Source organism: Bison bison, unplaced genomic scaffold (assembly GCF_000754665.1).
Source record: "Bison bison bison isolate TAMUID 2011002044 unplaced genomic scaffold, Bison_UMD1.0 scf7180017864484, whole genome shotgun sequence".
In the NCBI taxonomy this organism is placed as follows: Eukaryota; Metazoa; Chordata; class Mammalia; order Artiodactyla; family Bovidae; genus Bison; species Bison bison.
Genome location: NW_011495044.1, coordinates 1,294,847 through 1,309,884, shown reverse-complemented (window position 1 = coordinate 1,309,884; position 15,038 = coordinate 1,294,847). Strand labels below are relative to the sequence as shown.

General features: G+C 55.1%; 1 protein-coding gene across 1 annotated transcript in view; it reads left to right on the top strand.

The window, feature by feature from the left end:
- Positions 1 to 14,072, top strand: part of TIE1 (tyrosine kinase with immunoglobulin-like and EGF-like domains 1) — a 20,092-nt gene extending 6,020 nt beyond the window's left edge. Inside the window, exons 9-25 of the mRNA XM_010862798.1 lie at positions 3 to 74; positions 865 to 1,010; positions 1,255 to 1,399; positions 3,484 to 3,642; positions 3,807 to 3,944; positions 4,131 to 4,427; positions 4,951 to 5,241; positions 5,945 to 6,135; positions 8,380 to 8,590; positions 8,752 to 8,862; positions 9,071 to 9,261; positions 10,254 to 10,367; positions 10,478 to 10,548; positions 11,705 to 11,745; positions 11,847 to 11,943; positions 12,029 to 12,128; positions 13,604 to 14,072. Coding sequence (XP_010861100.1) covers positions 3 to 74; positions 865 to 1,010; positions 1,255 to 1,399; positions 3,484 to 3,642; positions 3,807 to 3,944; positions 4,131 to 4,427; positions 4,951 to 5,241; positions 5,945 to 6,135; positions 8,380 to 8,590; positions 8,752 to 8,862; positions 9,071 to 9,261; positions 10,254 to 10,367; positions 10,478 to 10,548; positions 11,705 to 11,745; positions 11,847 to 11,943; positions 12,029 to 12,128; positions 13,604 to 13,675 — 2,447 coding nt within the window. The 3' untranslated portion in view covers positions 13,676 to 14,072. The remainder of the gene's footprint in view (positions 1 to 2; positions 75 to 864; positions 1,011 to 1,254; positions 1,400 to 3,483; positions 3,643 to 3,806; positions 3,945 to 4,130; positions 4,428 to 4,950; positions 5,242 to 5,944; positions 6,136 to 8,379; positions 8,591 to 8,751; positions 8,863 to 9,070; positions 9,262 to 10,253; positions 10,368 to 10,477; positions 10,549 to 11,704; positions 11,746 to 11,846; positions 11,944 to 12,028; positions 12,129 to 13,603) is intronic.
- The last annotated feature ends 966 nt before the right edge of the window (positions 14,073 to 15,038 follow it).

Sequence of the window (15,038 nt, the reverse complement as noted above, 5' to 3'; positions counted from 1 at the left end):
TGGTGGTACTTGTGACCGCTTCAGCGGCTGTGTCTGTCCCTCCGGGTGGCATGGGATGCACTGTGAGAAGTCAGGTATGAGCACGGGGGGTGGCTCTGAGGAACAGGTCAGCTTCACCAGATGCATCCCCCTGGCTCAAAGCCCCTCCTCCCCCTGGGGATGGGCAGCAGCCCAGGGTGGGTGGGAGCCGCAAGGGGACCCTGACCAAGCCAAGAGATTCAGGAAGGGCTTCTGGAAAGAGGTGTGATCTCAGATGGGGTATGAAGGACGGGAGAAAGATGGCTAGGGAGAGAGCAGGGCAAAGGCCGGGGGATTGAGGACTCAAGCTTTAATACCGGGACAGTGGCATGAGGAGAGGCTCTGGAAGTGTTCAGAAGAGGTCAGCTCTCGGGGCGTTTGAATGACAGGCTGTAGGGTTTGCGCTGAATATGCTAGCCCTGCAGGGAAGGGTTGAAGAGGTCCATCAGAACTGCTGTCAGGTGTGGGTTTGAGAGAGGACCCCAGCTGCTGGGGAGGGAGCGGGAGCAGGAGAGCCCAGAGGATCTGTCACGGGGCCCAGAAATGATAGAGGACTGAACCAGGGTTCTGGCGGTGAGGCTGGCGAGGGCTCTGGTCTCGGTGTGGGAGGGTCTGAGGAGGCGGAGGGCACAAGAGGCAGATTCGGGGGCCTGTAGAGGTGGGCACGAGGGCCTGGAGGTGTTGCCCAGACTTTGCTGGCTTGCAGGCCTGCATGACTGGGATGCTGGTGGTGCCTCCTCTAAGATGAAAGACTCAGGGGGCAGGGGGGTGGAGGCAGGGGGCTCTGTGGCAGTTGTGTGTCTGCCCTTACAGGGCCTCCAGGATGAGTGTCCCCTCTTTCCCCAGACCGGATCCCCCAGATCTTGGACATGGTCTCAGAACTGGAGTTCAACTTAGACACAATGCCCCGGATCAACTGTGCCGCAGCGGGGAACCCCTTCCCAGTCCGGGGCAGCATGGAGCTCCGCAAGCCGGATGGCACGGTGCTCCTGGTGAGCCCCATGACCCCAGGGCCTCTGGCGGTCCGGGGCCTCTGCCCACCCTCAGGCTTCTCCACCCCTCGGGGCTTTCTGCAGGCTCTGCCCACTGGCCTGATCACAGCTCAAATTGGGTCAGGCTGATTGTTGAGGGACCACCTCCCAGTCTCTGTCCCCTCGTCAACTTGGACAAACACACAAACCTCTGCCGCATGGCACACTTTCTCTGAGGCCTGCCCCTCTCCCCTGCCTCTCTCAGTCCACCAAGGCCATTGTGGAGCCAGATAGAACCACAGCCGAGTTTGAGGTGCCCCGCTTGGCTCTTGGGGACAGTGGACTCTGGGAATGCCGCGTGTCCACGTCTGGTGGCCAGGATAGTCGACGCTTCAGGATCAATGTCAAAGGTCAGTGATGTCCCGGGTCCATGGAGGATAGATGGCAGACAGAGTGGGTGCTAGCCAAGGCTGCTCAGATAGGAGCAGGAAGGGCAAGAGCATGTAAGGTCACAGCCCAGCACCAGGCAGAGAAGAGGGCTTGTGGTCAGCCTGAGGCCTGGACCGGGCACTCTCCAGGCTGGAGTGTAGCTCAGTCCTCCCTGAAAAGGGAACCCATGCCCCAGAAATGGGGCACTCTCCAGCCTTGCCCCGGGCAATGCTTCCTTTCTATCTCCCCCGCCCCACAGACACACAGTGCCTTTCTCTCCACTTCTGCGATGCTGTGTTCCCTCCAGCCCCAAGTCACACCACCGGGCACCCAGTGCTACAACAGGGGAGTGCCTGGGGCTGTGGACCTGTTTCATTTCCCAGAAGTGCTTCCTGGTGAATAAGGAGGCAGCTGCCAGTGCCCAGGACTGCTGAGAGCCGAGCACCCCCACCCCCATCTAGGTGTCCCCCACCTTCTGCAGCATCATAAGCATCAGACGTTCACACCCCCTCCCGCCCCCTGGTCCTCTTTCCCTGTGCTCCTGACCCCGCCACCACCTCCCCTGACATGAGCCCAGATCTCTTGTCCCTCTCCCTCTTTCTCATTGTACGACTCTGCTTCCCATCCTATCTCTACTTCTTTGTCGCCCCCTCCACCACCCCAGGGTCCCACCTCCAGCCTTCCTCTTCTCACTCTCCCCAGGCCACTTGGCTTTGAATCTTCACTACAAATTCTAGCTCCATCATCTAAGCGAGTTACCTTGCCCCTCATAGCTTGTTTCTCTCTCTGTAAAATGAGGATATCCGCACTCCCTTGATAGGATTGCTGTGAAGATTAAATTAGATGATGCGTTTAAGCATTTGGCATAGTGCCTGACGCAGGGTATGTGGTCAATGTATATTGACATTTATTGCTATTAGTAGTTATAATGTCACCTATTCCTAAGATTTCAACCGTTCCCTGGCAACTCCCAGATAACGATCTGCAGCCTGGACCCCTCTCCTGGGTTCCAGACCTCTGTGTAATGGGGGTCTGGTTCTGAAGTCAGTGGGGAAGTCACCCAGTGCACGACTCAGGGGCCCCACTCCAGGTCACCTAATCCTCTGCGTGAGCCGCAGGCCCAGGGGCTCCATAGGATCCAAACTGGACCTTCCTCTCCCTCCAGGCCAGCACTTCTTCCGTACATGTGTGTTCCTGCCTGGCAACATTGTTCTTTCCCACCCCTTCTACCACACCCCTGCATCCTCCTTGACCCTCCTCCCTTCCCCCATCCCTCCATTTATCCGTGCTTGCAGTCATCCATACATATATCCATTTTCCTTAGAAAATCCATCTGGGAAATGTTTGGACGAGGCCAGGGAACCAGTTGAGACATTAATGCAATAATCCGGACAGAAGAGCTAAGGCAGGAAAGACAGTGACCATGGGGTGAGGAAGCTAAGCAGGAGCACAAAAGCTGTTTGGGATAAGATGGGCTGATTTTAGATGGCCTGGTCAGACAGACTTTGTTTAAACCCTGGCTGCATGTCCTTAAGCAGGTCATTCCATGTCTCTGAGCCTCAGTTTCTTCATTCTTAAGATAGGGATGATGAGCCCTGCCTGAAGGCAGTTGTCAGAATTGGAGGCCATGCACGTGAAGCATCTGGGTTGAGCAGGTGCTTCATCACCTGCTACTTTTTTTTTAATTAAGAGAGTGATGAATGATGGGGGAGGGGCAGAGAGCAGGGTGACACTGCCTTGGGCTTTAGCCTTCTTTGTCCTCCCCCACATTGTATGGCGGAGTGCCCTCCCCCAAACCCCTGTCTGGCCATGTCACTTCCTCACTTAACATCTTCTGGGACACCCTCATCTCCTTGTTTCCGAGTCCCTATGCCCTGAATTGTCCTCCCTAGGCCCTGGCCACTTTGATCATCTGTTGCACCTGGTCTCTCCCCAGCCCAGGGGGGTCCCCAGGCCCAACCTGAGACCCAGAGTTATCTTTAATGCCCAGAGCACAGAGTCTGCCTCTGTGTCTGAGGGCTGGGTGGGCTGTGTGGGCCACGCCTTACCCTGAGTCTCCTGGCAGTGCCACCAGTGCCCCTGACTGCCCCGAGGCTTCTGGCCAAGCAGAGCCGCCAGCTCGTGGTCTCCCCGCTGGTCTCCTTCTCTGGGGATGGACCCATCGCCTCTGTTCGTCTGCACTACAGGCCCCAGGACAGCACCATGGCCTGGTCTACCATCGTGGGTGAGGGGGCAAGAGCTAGGGGCAGGATGGGGTGCCGGACAATGAGGGGGTCGGAGGAATGGAAGGGAGTGTGGAGTGTGCGGAGAAGAGAGGGGCTGAGGGAGAGCAGAGGCTTCTGGACGGAGTTGGGACTGAATGCTGCGTGCTGTGCACCCTGCCCCCAGTGGACCCCAGTGAGAACGTGACGTTAATGAACCTGAGGCCGAAGACGGGATACAGTGTCCGTGTGCAGCTGAGCCGGCCGGGGGAAGGGGGGGAGGGGGCCTGGGGGCCTCCCACCCTCATGACCACAGACTGTCCTGGTGAGAGGCCCAGAGTCACCCCTTTCTGTCCCCCAGGGGTCACTGTCCCGTGCGCTCTGGGGTTGTCTCAGCTTGTCAGCCCCGGGGGTCCCTGCCTTTCCCACTGGAGGTTGTCCCTGGGGGTTCAGCATCCCGTCCGGCCCCCAGGACCTACCAGACAGTTCTGACCTCTACCTCTGGCCCCAGAGCCCTTGTTGAAGCCGTGGCTGGAGGGCTGGCATGTGGAGGGCCCCGACCGGTTGCGAGTGAGCTGGTCTTTACCCCCCGTGCCGGGGCCGCTGGTGGGCGATGGTTTCCTGCTGCGCCTGTGGGACGGGGCCCGGGGACAGGAGCGGCGGGAGAACGTCTCGTCCCCCCAGGCCCGCACTGCCCTCCTGACCGGACTCACGCCTGGCACCTACTACCAGCTGGACGTGCGGCTCTACCACTGCACCCTCCTGGGCCCGGCCTCGCCCGCAGCGCGTGTGCTTCTGCCCCCCAGCGGTACGCTTGGGAGGGGGTGGCGGGCTCGTGACGAGGGAGGGCAGAGCATGCAGGGAACACACGGGGCCTGAAAGGACATGGGAGGTTACAGGAGCCTGGATGGACAGGCAGAGACCACAGGACGTGGAAATGGGCGCAGGGAGGATCTGGATGTCAGGCAGACAGGAGCACAGGGAGGACAGGACACGGGAGGATCCAGGATGCCAGGGCCTCCAGGAGTGACTAGGACAGAGGCAAGCCCAGGGAGGTCAAGGGAGGGGGTGGGGCGTGAGGAGGACATGGGGCCTGGGGGACATGGGGACACTGTGAGGAAGACTTGGGATGTAAGGGGAAGCAGAAGCTCGTTGGTGAAGGAGGCCACAGCGAGAGGAATATACAGCCCAGGAAGAAACAGAAGTCGGCAGCGGATCTCCCATTTTGGGGTCCGTAGAGCTGCGGGCACAGCTAGAGCGGATCTGTCTGACCCCACAGTCACACAGCCTGGTCCCATCTGAGCCCCACCTTCCCACCCCAATCTCCCCAGGGCCCCCAGCCCCCCGACACCTCCATGCCCAGGCCCTTTCAGACTCTGAGATCCAGCTGATGTGGCAGCGCCCCGAGGCTGCAGCCGGGCCTATATCCAAGTACATCGTGGAGGTGCAGGTGGCAGGGGGCTCCGGAGACCCGCTGTGGATGGACGTGGACAGGCCCGAGGAGACGAGCACCATCGTCCGCGGCCTTAACGCCAGCACGCGCTACCTCTTCCGCGTGCGGGCCAGTGTCCAGGGCCCTGGCGACTGGAGCAACGTGGTAGAACAGTCCACCTTGGGCAACGGTGAGATGAGGGGCTGCCCGGGCCGCGGGGTCGGTCTCAGGTGCTCTCCCTGGCACGTGATCCCCTGCCTTGGCTCCAGGGCCTCCTAGGCCCCTCCCAGAGAGTGATATGACACCTGGCAGTGAGGGCCCTGACCCTTCCCTTCTTTCATTTTTTCCGTTTTTCTTTGATGTGGCTCTTCTTCTTTCTTTTTTTTAAATTAATTTGTTTATTTTTGGCTGCACTGGGTCGTCTTTGCTGTGTGCAGGCTTCCTCTAGTTGTGGTGAGGGGGATGACTCTCTAGTTGCCGTGCTCAGGCTTCTTATTGCAGTGGCTTCTCTCTCTTGTTGCGGAGCACAGGCTTTAGAAGTTGTGGTTCGAGGGCTCTGATGTGCAGGCTCAGTAGTTGTAGCACACAGGCTTTGTTGCCCCGAGGTATGTGGAGTCTTCCAGAACCAGGGATCGAACCCCTGTCCCCTGCATTGGCAGGCGGATTCTTAACCACTGGATCACCAGGGGAGTCCGACCCTTTCCTTCTTATGACCCGTTGTCCGAGTGCTGGGAAACTCATGACATTCCAGCAACCTGCTGGTCCTAGGCCTGACATCCCCGCTCCCTCCCTGGTACTGGGATCTCTGACCTCCACCTCTGTGTGACCCTGTGGTGGCCTCCAGGTTCCCTGACCCAGGCATCTCTGTGATCTGCCCCTCTTCTGGTGTCCAGGGCTGCAGATTGAGGGCCCAGTCCAAGAGATCCATGCAGCTGAAGAGGGCCTGGATCAACAGCTGGTCCTGGCTGTGGTGGGCTCTGTGTCTGCCACCTGCCTCACCATCCTGGCTGCCCTCCTCACCTTGGCGTGCATCCGCAAAAGCTGCCTGCATCGCAGACGCACCTTCACCTACCAGTCAGGATCGGTCAGTCACCTGTACCCGCCACCAGGCATATGTGTGCAGACCCTGCATATATATGTGTCCCTGTATACACACAAGTATTTGTTCACTGTGAGTGTGTATGTGTGCACGCATGGATGTTTAGGTGTAAGACTATACTCAAAAGCATACAAGGTCACAATCTGTAATTTTATCCATTTCTACAGAATTGAATGCAGCTCATGAGCCCAGGTATATTAGTGATGAAATATTTAGTATTCCCAGTTCAGAATCATTCAGTTATGTCCATATTGCACCAGGGTCAATTTGGGGTTCTCCCCCTTCCCATGAGGGGTGATGGATGCTTGGGAAGCCTGATGAGAACATGGAGAATGCCTGGGCTCCATGAGGACCTCTCTCTGGCCAGGCCGTCCTGCACGCATCTGTGGCTCATGTCCTCAGCCCTTCTGTGACCTCCTTTGGGCCAGAAGGGCATTTGCACTTTGAGTTCCTCATCCCAATCTCCATCTTTGCAAATCCCAAGGCCTCCTTGGACTTAAGAACTCCAAGGGCCTTCCCTGATCCTGCAGAGGGCAGCATATTCTGCAGCCCTCAGACCCATTGCTGCAGCTCCTCCTACAACTGTTTCTACTGCTCTCGAGTTGAGCCGAGCCTGCAGCCTCACCTGTCACTCCTTGCGAGAAGCACAGGCCTCCCTACTCTTGTCTTCCCTGTAAACCTGAGCACCAGGCCCCCACTGAGGGGGTAAGGACTGGGGGAGGGTGCTAACTCCCCTTCAGGGACCCCAGCATCACCCCATCTGTCACCCTCCTCCACCTCTCTCTCCTCTGGAATCTTCCCCACTGTTGTCACTTATGATCCGAACTCTGCCCTGGTCCTCTGTGCCTGGACTCGGTATTTACAAAGACGTTTTGGCATTTCAAAAAAAAAAAAACCCTCTTCTCTCTCAAGGGCTGATCCTTGTGATAGAAAGCCTAGTGTCCAAGGCTGTTGTCTCTACCATGCCTCTAAAATACTCCCTTCAGAGATTCAATCGGCTTCTTTGTTCCAGGCTGCGTTGGCCTCCCTCTGAGGTCAGTGTGTGCAAAAAGCGGCCTGGCTGTGGTGGGGGAGGGTCAGGGGTATGCATGTGAAGGGAAGGAGCAGGAAAGTAGTCTTAAATGGATGTAGCATCCTAACATATATCAAGACATTCCCCTGCCCCAGGCGCCTATGTGCGGGTATCTGTGTGCATGAACGCGTGGCTGGGCGTGCGTGTGCCCATCTGTGAATGCCCCCATCAGCATGCACCTGTATCCCTGACATATGTGTCCCTCTGCTTGTTCTCCTGTACGAGCACATGTCCACATGTACCTCTCATGGATGCCCTGCCTACTGGCCTCCACTAGAACACGCGTGTGTGCATGCAGGTGTGCGCTTTCAGTTGTCTACGTTTCATGTGAATCCGTGTGACCTGTGTCCTCAGACCTCTCCCATCAAGCTGGGCTGCGGCTCATACAGGGACCCACACCCCACCAGGTCTAAACCATTCTTTGTATTCTCATATTGGCGGTGCCCATGGTCCCGCTCAGCTATTTCCTTTCCCTGCTCTCAGCCCTGCCCAGGTGGCCCAGGGCCTACTTGGCTAGGGCAAATGGATGGTCTTCTCTGTTATGTTCTTTCTGTCTTCAGGTCCTGGGTGGTTTGAGAGCTATGGGAGCTGCCAAGTGGGTGGACAGGGGTCATCTCTGCTTCTCTGCTATGGAGAAGAAAACCACTCCACTGGCTGCCCGCTGCTCTAGGCTCAGCATGGAGTAGGTACTCACTAAACATACCCCGATCCACTGCCCAAGGCCAGAATCCACTCCAGAACCTCCCTGGTGACAGCACAGCCTGGTTGGGGGATTGGAAGAATAAGGGGATGCTCGTTGCTCCCACCACAGCTCACTCCAGTGCCTCTTGGTTTTAGGGTTAGGAGTATCAACCTTCCGTTGACTCATGCCGTGGCTTCCAGCAATTTTACCTACTCCTTGTTCCTTCAGAGCCCGCACACTAGATCTCCAGCCTGCGGTCTCTGCATTTCTCTCTGGACATCTGTCTACCCACTGGCCCACCTGTGGCTCCATCTCATATGATTCTGTCTCAGTATGTGTCCTGTGTCTGTCCATGCCTGGCTGGCCACCAGGGTGCCCTCTGTCTGGGTCTCTGTTTGTTTGTCTGATCACTGTTTTGTCTGCCTGTCCCTGTGTCTTGTGTGGACTGTCTGCCTACTTGTCCCATCCTGTGAAGGGCGAGGAGACCATCCTGCAGTTCAGCTCAGGCACCTTGACACTGACCCGGCGGCCAAAACCTCAGCCTGAGCCCCTAAATTACCCAGTGCTGGAGTGGGAGGACATCACCTTTGAGGATCTCATTGGAGAGGGTAACTTTGGCCAGGTCATCCGGGCCATGATCAAGAAGGATGGACTCAAGATGAACGCCGCTATCAAGATGCTTAAAGGTCCGCTGAGAGCAACCCCTGCCCCAGCCCTGACCCTCTCCTTTCTTCCTCAACCCTAGGCCCCACCTAGCTTCCACCAGCAACTGACCCCAGCCCTCAACAGCCCACACCCTTTCTCCAGGATTATTTCCGGCAAAAGTGATATTGGATTCTTTACACAGAGTATGCCTCTGAAAATGACCATCGTGACTTTGCGGGAGAACTGGAAGTTCTGTGCAAATTGGGGCATCATCCGAACATCATCAACCTCTTGGGGGCCTGTGAGAACCGAGGTGAGCCCCCAACTCATCACCTACCCCTTCTTCCAAACCCTCATCATCAGCCAAGACCTCTAATAGCTTATAGGAAGCTTCAGGACACCAAAACATCACTGTTGGTTCTCCTTCATGCGCCAGGTTCTCTATCTAGTACCGTAAGGTGCCTGCTGCCATCCCGGGTTGTCTGAGTATAAATCACCACCCTGTATTCCTCACCTCCCAGGTTACTTGTATATCGCCATTGAATATGCCCCCTATGGGAATCTGCTGGATTTTCTGCGCAAAAGCCGGGTCCTGGAAACTGACCCAGCTTTTGCCCGGGAACATGGAACAGCCTCCACCCTCAGCTCCCGGCAGCTGCTGCGTTTTGCCAGTGATGCTGCCAATGGCATGCAGTACCTGAGTGAGAAGCAGGTGTGTGTGTGTGTGTGTGTGTGTCTTTGGGGAAGGTGGGCTAGCGGGATGAGGGGAGACCATCAAGCACTTCAGAACATCAAATCAGCAGGCTCTAATTGAATATGGAATTGAGGATAGAGAGGATGTGACCCCAAGTTGCTGGCCTGGGTGAGTGGGTGAGACCACCCCCAAAGCAGGTCTGTGTTTGGGGATGTGGCTTAGCATTTTGCAACTGTCAGCCTAGAACCAAGGAGGGAGGCCTGGACCAGGGACAACAGTCTGGAAGCTGTCACTTCAGAAATAGGGGTGCTGGTGGCCAGGGAGTGGGTGAGACTCACCAGGAGAAGGGTGGAACAGACGGGAAGCCTGAGCCCAAGTCCAAGGACACCCCGCTTGAATGAAAGGAGGGAGGGGACAGTTGGAGGAAGGGATGTGAGACTAAGGGAGGCATTTTGAAGTTGTTAATGTATTGAGTATCTTTGAAAGTAGAGGGCAGGGGGCCAGGGCAGAGGGAGGGATGATAGAGCAGGGTCTCTGAGGAAGGTGGAGGGCCCAGTGAGGAGGATCTGGAACTCAAGGGACAGATCGCTTTGGGCAAGAGAAGGGCCTTTCCACTCTCATCAGTGGAGCAGGGGTCAGGGAGAGGTCAGGGAGAGACGGGGTCAGGGAGCATTCAAAGAGGAGAAGATGCAGTGTGGTCACTGGGGGGAAGTCAACCGTTGTCCCAGGAGAAGGATACAGCCTGAACTTGGCCATGGCCCAGATCACAAGTAGGAAGGGATGACAGTCCCCACTGTGGTTTTTCCCAGGCACGAGTCTCTGAGCCACTCTGAGTCTCTGAGTCTCAACCTACCTCAGGTTGAGGCCTGGGGTAGGTGGGCAGAAGAGTAAAGGGCTACTAAAGGCCCAGAGGGCCCAGGAAGCCAGCCATGAGGTGGACCCCCTCCCTGGCCCTGGAGTCCCAGGTTCCATCATCCTCCATCGTCCCTGACTTCTAACCATGCCTGCAGTTCATCCACAGGGACTTGGCTGCCCGAAACGTGCTGGTCGGAGAGAACCTGGCCTCCAAGATTGCAGATTTTGGCCTTTCTCGGGGGGAGGAGGTTTATGTAAAGAAGACTATGGTAAGTCTCCTTCAATCCTCCCCTTCAGGGCCGGTGTCTCGCCCTGCCTCCCAAAACCTGCTGAACAGCCTTTTCTCCTTACCCAACCCCTCAAACCCACTCCCTCCCAGGGGCGTCTCCCGGTGCGCTGGATGGCCATTGAGTCTCTGAACTACAGCGTCTACACCACCAAGAGTGATGTGTGAGTGTGGGAGGGCAGACAAGCAGGAGGGTTTGGTCCTCTAAGGATGCATGTAGGTGTGACCTGGACACACCTCAGAGATGTGTCAGGTTGTCCAAGGCATGACTTGGCTGCCCCTAGGGTATATTCCAGGTATGACACAGATGTGACAGATGTGTCTTAAGCATGCCTTGGTCATGCCCAGCATCTTAATGGGAAGGCGGGGTTGGGCGGCGGGGAAAGTAGCTGGAAGGAAGCTTCATCTTGGAAGGTGTTTCAGGGTAGCATTGGAGTAGGAATGGTTTAGGGCTGTGTTTGACTAAGAGACTGGAGGATGCCTTGGAGAGGTATGGGGCTGCTGGCGGATAACGCCTGGGTAAATGGAGAGACCACTCAAAAGAATGCTCTGACCTTCCTCTCTGAGGGGCAGGTCATCCCCACTGGAGAACCTAACCAGAGCATGACCCCCAGAGGCCGCTTCTGTGCTCCCTCCTCCAGACAGCCATCCTGGCACACCTCTGCCCCTCTCTTCAACCTGGCCTGCCCAGCACTCCAGCCCTGGTCCTGGCCCTTCCCCAAGCTCTTTGGCCTGGCCTGCCCAGCTCCCTATCTACCACACCAACACCCCTCTAACCACTACTCCCCTACTTCCTACTTCTGCCCCAGGTCCCTTGAAATGCCTCCCCCGACTAGAACTCCTACCCTGGCCTCAGCCACCTCTCATCTGCTCAGCTGCTGTTATAATATAAGAGGCAGCTAAGAGCAAGGGCTTTGGAACCAGACTGCCTGAGTTTGAATCCCAGCTCTGCCACTTGCTAAGTGTGTGACCTTGGTGAGCTAGCTAACCTCTCAGTGCCTCAGTGTCTCTGTAAAATGGGGATAGTAATAGTGCCTATATCATAGGGTTGGTGTGAGGGGTAGATGAATTAACATATACATTAAATGATGAGTGCCTGGCCCACAGCAAGTACACAGTAAAAATGTTAGCTGTGATTATGTTGAGCCTGGGAGGCTGTGAAGGAATTTCAGTAGCAGAGACCACACCTGGCCAAGGCCCGACCCTTGCAAAGTAGACATAGGTAGGGGCTGGGAGGGGCTGCACACTTGGGGTAGGTAGACATTAAGCTGCTGGGCCCCAGGGCCTAGAAGGTAACTCAGTGCATCCTCCTCATTTCAGTTGGTCTTTTGGGGTCCTCCTCTGGGAGATCGTGAGCCTTGGTGAGTCCCTGAGCCCTGTTCCCCAGAGGGCCCCCACCTTTCCCTGACCCCCACCCCTCTCCTCCTGGGCCCTGGGCTAAGAGAGCATTGCCCTCCGACAGGGGGCACCCCATACTGCGGCATGACGTGTGCCGAGCTATATGAGAAGCTGCCGCAGGGCTACCGCATGGAACAGCCTCGCAACTGTGACGATGAAGTGTGAGTCCCTCAGCCTCGAGCCCTGGGCCCCCTGTCAGTCACCCCAGCAGGCCCTGACCCTCATCTCATCGATCCCCACCCGCAGGTACGAGCTGATGCGGCAGTGCTGGCGGGACCGTCCATACGAGCGACCCCCCTTTGCCCAGATTGCGCTACAGCTGGGCCGAATGCTGGAAGCCAGGAAGGTGAGGAGAGCACCGGGGTGTGGGGAGAGCTGGGCTCACTGAGCTCACAGGATTGCCCCTCACAGTGCCCATAGGAGCCAGAAGGCAGCAGTCTCCATGGCCCTGTCCCCACCAACAGCTGCACCACAGCTAAACTGGGCCCTGGGGCGTAACGCCCTTTCTAGCTCTCACCGAGTTGGACACTGGGCCTTTCTAAAGCCTTCCAAGACCACTGATTAGCTTCAGCAGCAAGTCCCTGTCCCAGATCCCATGTCCAGGACTCCCTGCTTTCCTCTGCTGGGGTCATCAGTCCTTTCTTATCTTATCTTATGGACACCTCTTCTCACCTGGCACAGAGCCAGGGTGGAATGCACGAATGGTCAGCTCACCAAATGGATGGATGGATGAGTAACACAGTAACTGAATGAATGAATGTATAGAATTAGTGGATGAATGATATAATAATCATACAAATAAACTAATTAAGGGAATTCCTGAATTCCTTGCTGGTCCAGTGGTTAGGACTCCATGATTCCACTACAGGAGGCACGGGTTTGATCCCTCGTCTGGGAACTAAGATCCTGTAAGCCACATGACAAAAAAACGTGTAATTAAATAACTAAATCTAATATAATAATATCATAAGTAAATGATAATAATAATATAAGTAAATGAATTATCAAATAAATCTAAGTGAAGAAGTACATGAAAATGAGTAATGTGAAAAGAGTTCTTAAATATCAGTTAATGACTAAATAGTTTTGGGAATTATTAAACTATCTTAAGAATGAAGGAATAATCAAATAACCATGAAAGCAAAAGTTGCTCAGTCATGTCCTACTTTTTGCAATCCCAAGGACTACATTCCATGGAATTCTCCAGGCTAGAATCCTGGAGTGAGTAGCCATTTCCTTCACCAGGGGATCTTCCCAACCCAGGGATCGAACCAGGTCTCCCACATTGCAGGTGGATTCTTTACCAGCTGAGCCACCAGGGAAGCCCAAGAATACTGGAGTGGGTGGCTTATCCCTTCTCCAGGGGATCTTCCTGACCCAGGAATTGAAGTGGGGTCTCCTGCATTGCAGGCAGATTCTTTACCAACTGAGCTAAGTAGTTATAGAAATTATTAAACTATCTTAAGAATGAAGGAATAGTCAAGCAACCATAAAAATGGGTAAATCAGCAGAAATAGCCTTATGAGTACAAGAATAAGTAAATGAATGGATGAATGCACTATCCATCAATTCATTAGCTAAGGGCATGAAAAAACACCTATCCAACATTGTGTCAAGGGTCTCTCATGTGAGCTTCCCAGCTGTGGTCTGATATTCTTGCTGCTCTGGGCTGGTGAGCACCACCCTTGGCCATGGGGTCATCTTGAGTCTCCAGTACGGATCAGTGTCTCTTCCAGTACCCCAACCATATGGAAGTCGAGGACCTCCAGGGCAGGCATACCCCATCCCTGGCCCCCCACTAAAGCTTTCTCTGCTCCCCAGGCCTATGTGAACATGTCGCTGTTTGAGAACTTCACATATGCAGGCATTGACGCTACAGCTGAGGAGGCCTGAGCGACTGTCCAACCAGATCCTGGCTCTGCTGGCCAGAGCACACTCGGCTCTCCAACCTGTGACTGCTGATCCTTGTCGCCTGAGCTGCCTCAAGGAATTGGTTTTTAACTTAAGGAATAAAAATGGGGATCCAGGGATGGGGTGGGCTCAGGGGTGGGGTGGGTCCTCATCCCTTGCAGTTGCTCCCAGTGCCTCCTGCATCACTGATGGCTACCCTCACATCCTTCCTTCTGGCTCAGCTGCTCCAGAGCTGTTTGCGCTCTTCTGCTCCCTCCACTCAAACCCCTGCTTCAACCCCTCCATTCAAGCCAGCACTCACACCACTAACGTGCCGTTTTCATCTGCGCCCGACTTCCAGCCTCATAATCAGGAAAAATAAATGCTCTAAGAAGCTCCATCCAATGTCTACCTTTTACTGCTGGTCAACCCCAGGGAAAATTTAAACCAAAGAGGGAGAAACTGGACTTTCCAAGAAAAGAAATGCTCTCCCTTGTTATACTGTCATTATTTCAAGCTCTCCATGGTGGGAGATGTCCTGAAAGACTCATTTTACACATACACTGCCCCCACATCGGGCTTCCCTGATAGCTCAGTTGGCAAAGAATCTGCCTGCAGTGCAGGAGACCCTGGTTCGATCCCTGGATTGGGAAGAGCTTCTGGAGAAGGGAAAGGTTACCCACTCCAGTGTTCTGGCCTGGAGAATTCCATGGATTGTATAGTCCATGGGGTTGCAAAGAGTCAGACATGACTGAGTGACTTTCACTTCATAATCACTCCCTCACGTCACTATCATAATGAGAAGCCCAGTTTTCCCCTAGTCTCTCCCCTGTTCCCCAGCCTATACTACCAATATGTCTCCCTAAACAGCTGCCAGTCTAGGATTCTCTGCTGTGTCCAAACAGTCCCTCCCCGCATCGGCTCTAGCCCAGCCTCAGTTCAGACTGAGCACCAGACAGAGTCTGGCCTGTCTGGTGCGCCCATATTACTTTTGTCTGTAGGCAACCTTCCCTGGCTTGGTACTGCCCACCTTGTGGGCCCCAAAGGAAGAAGGCAGAAGTCATTTCCAGCTTCAGTCAATCATAGCAGGATGCCTGTGCCTTCTTCAGAGTCTCTCGGTGTTTGGGGAGGTGCTCCCTGTCCTGAAAGCTAGGCCCACATCACTACCCTCTGCTGTGTGGGCTTCAGGTTTGCCCACCCTTCTGATCTGTCACTGCTGGCCTCAGGTTTCTCTCCCACTGCTCCTTAAAAAACAAGACGTCTTGCTTCTCACATTTTTTCAGAGAATCAGATAAAATCAAAGAAGCCATAACATAGCATGACATTGTGGTTAACAGCATAGTTTGTGGAATCACATAGACCATGT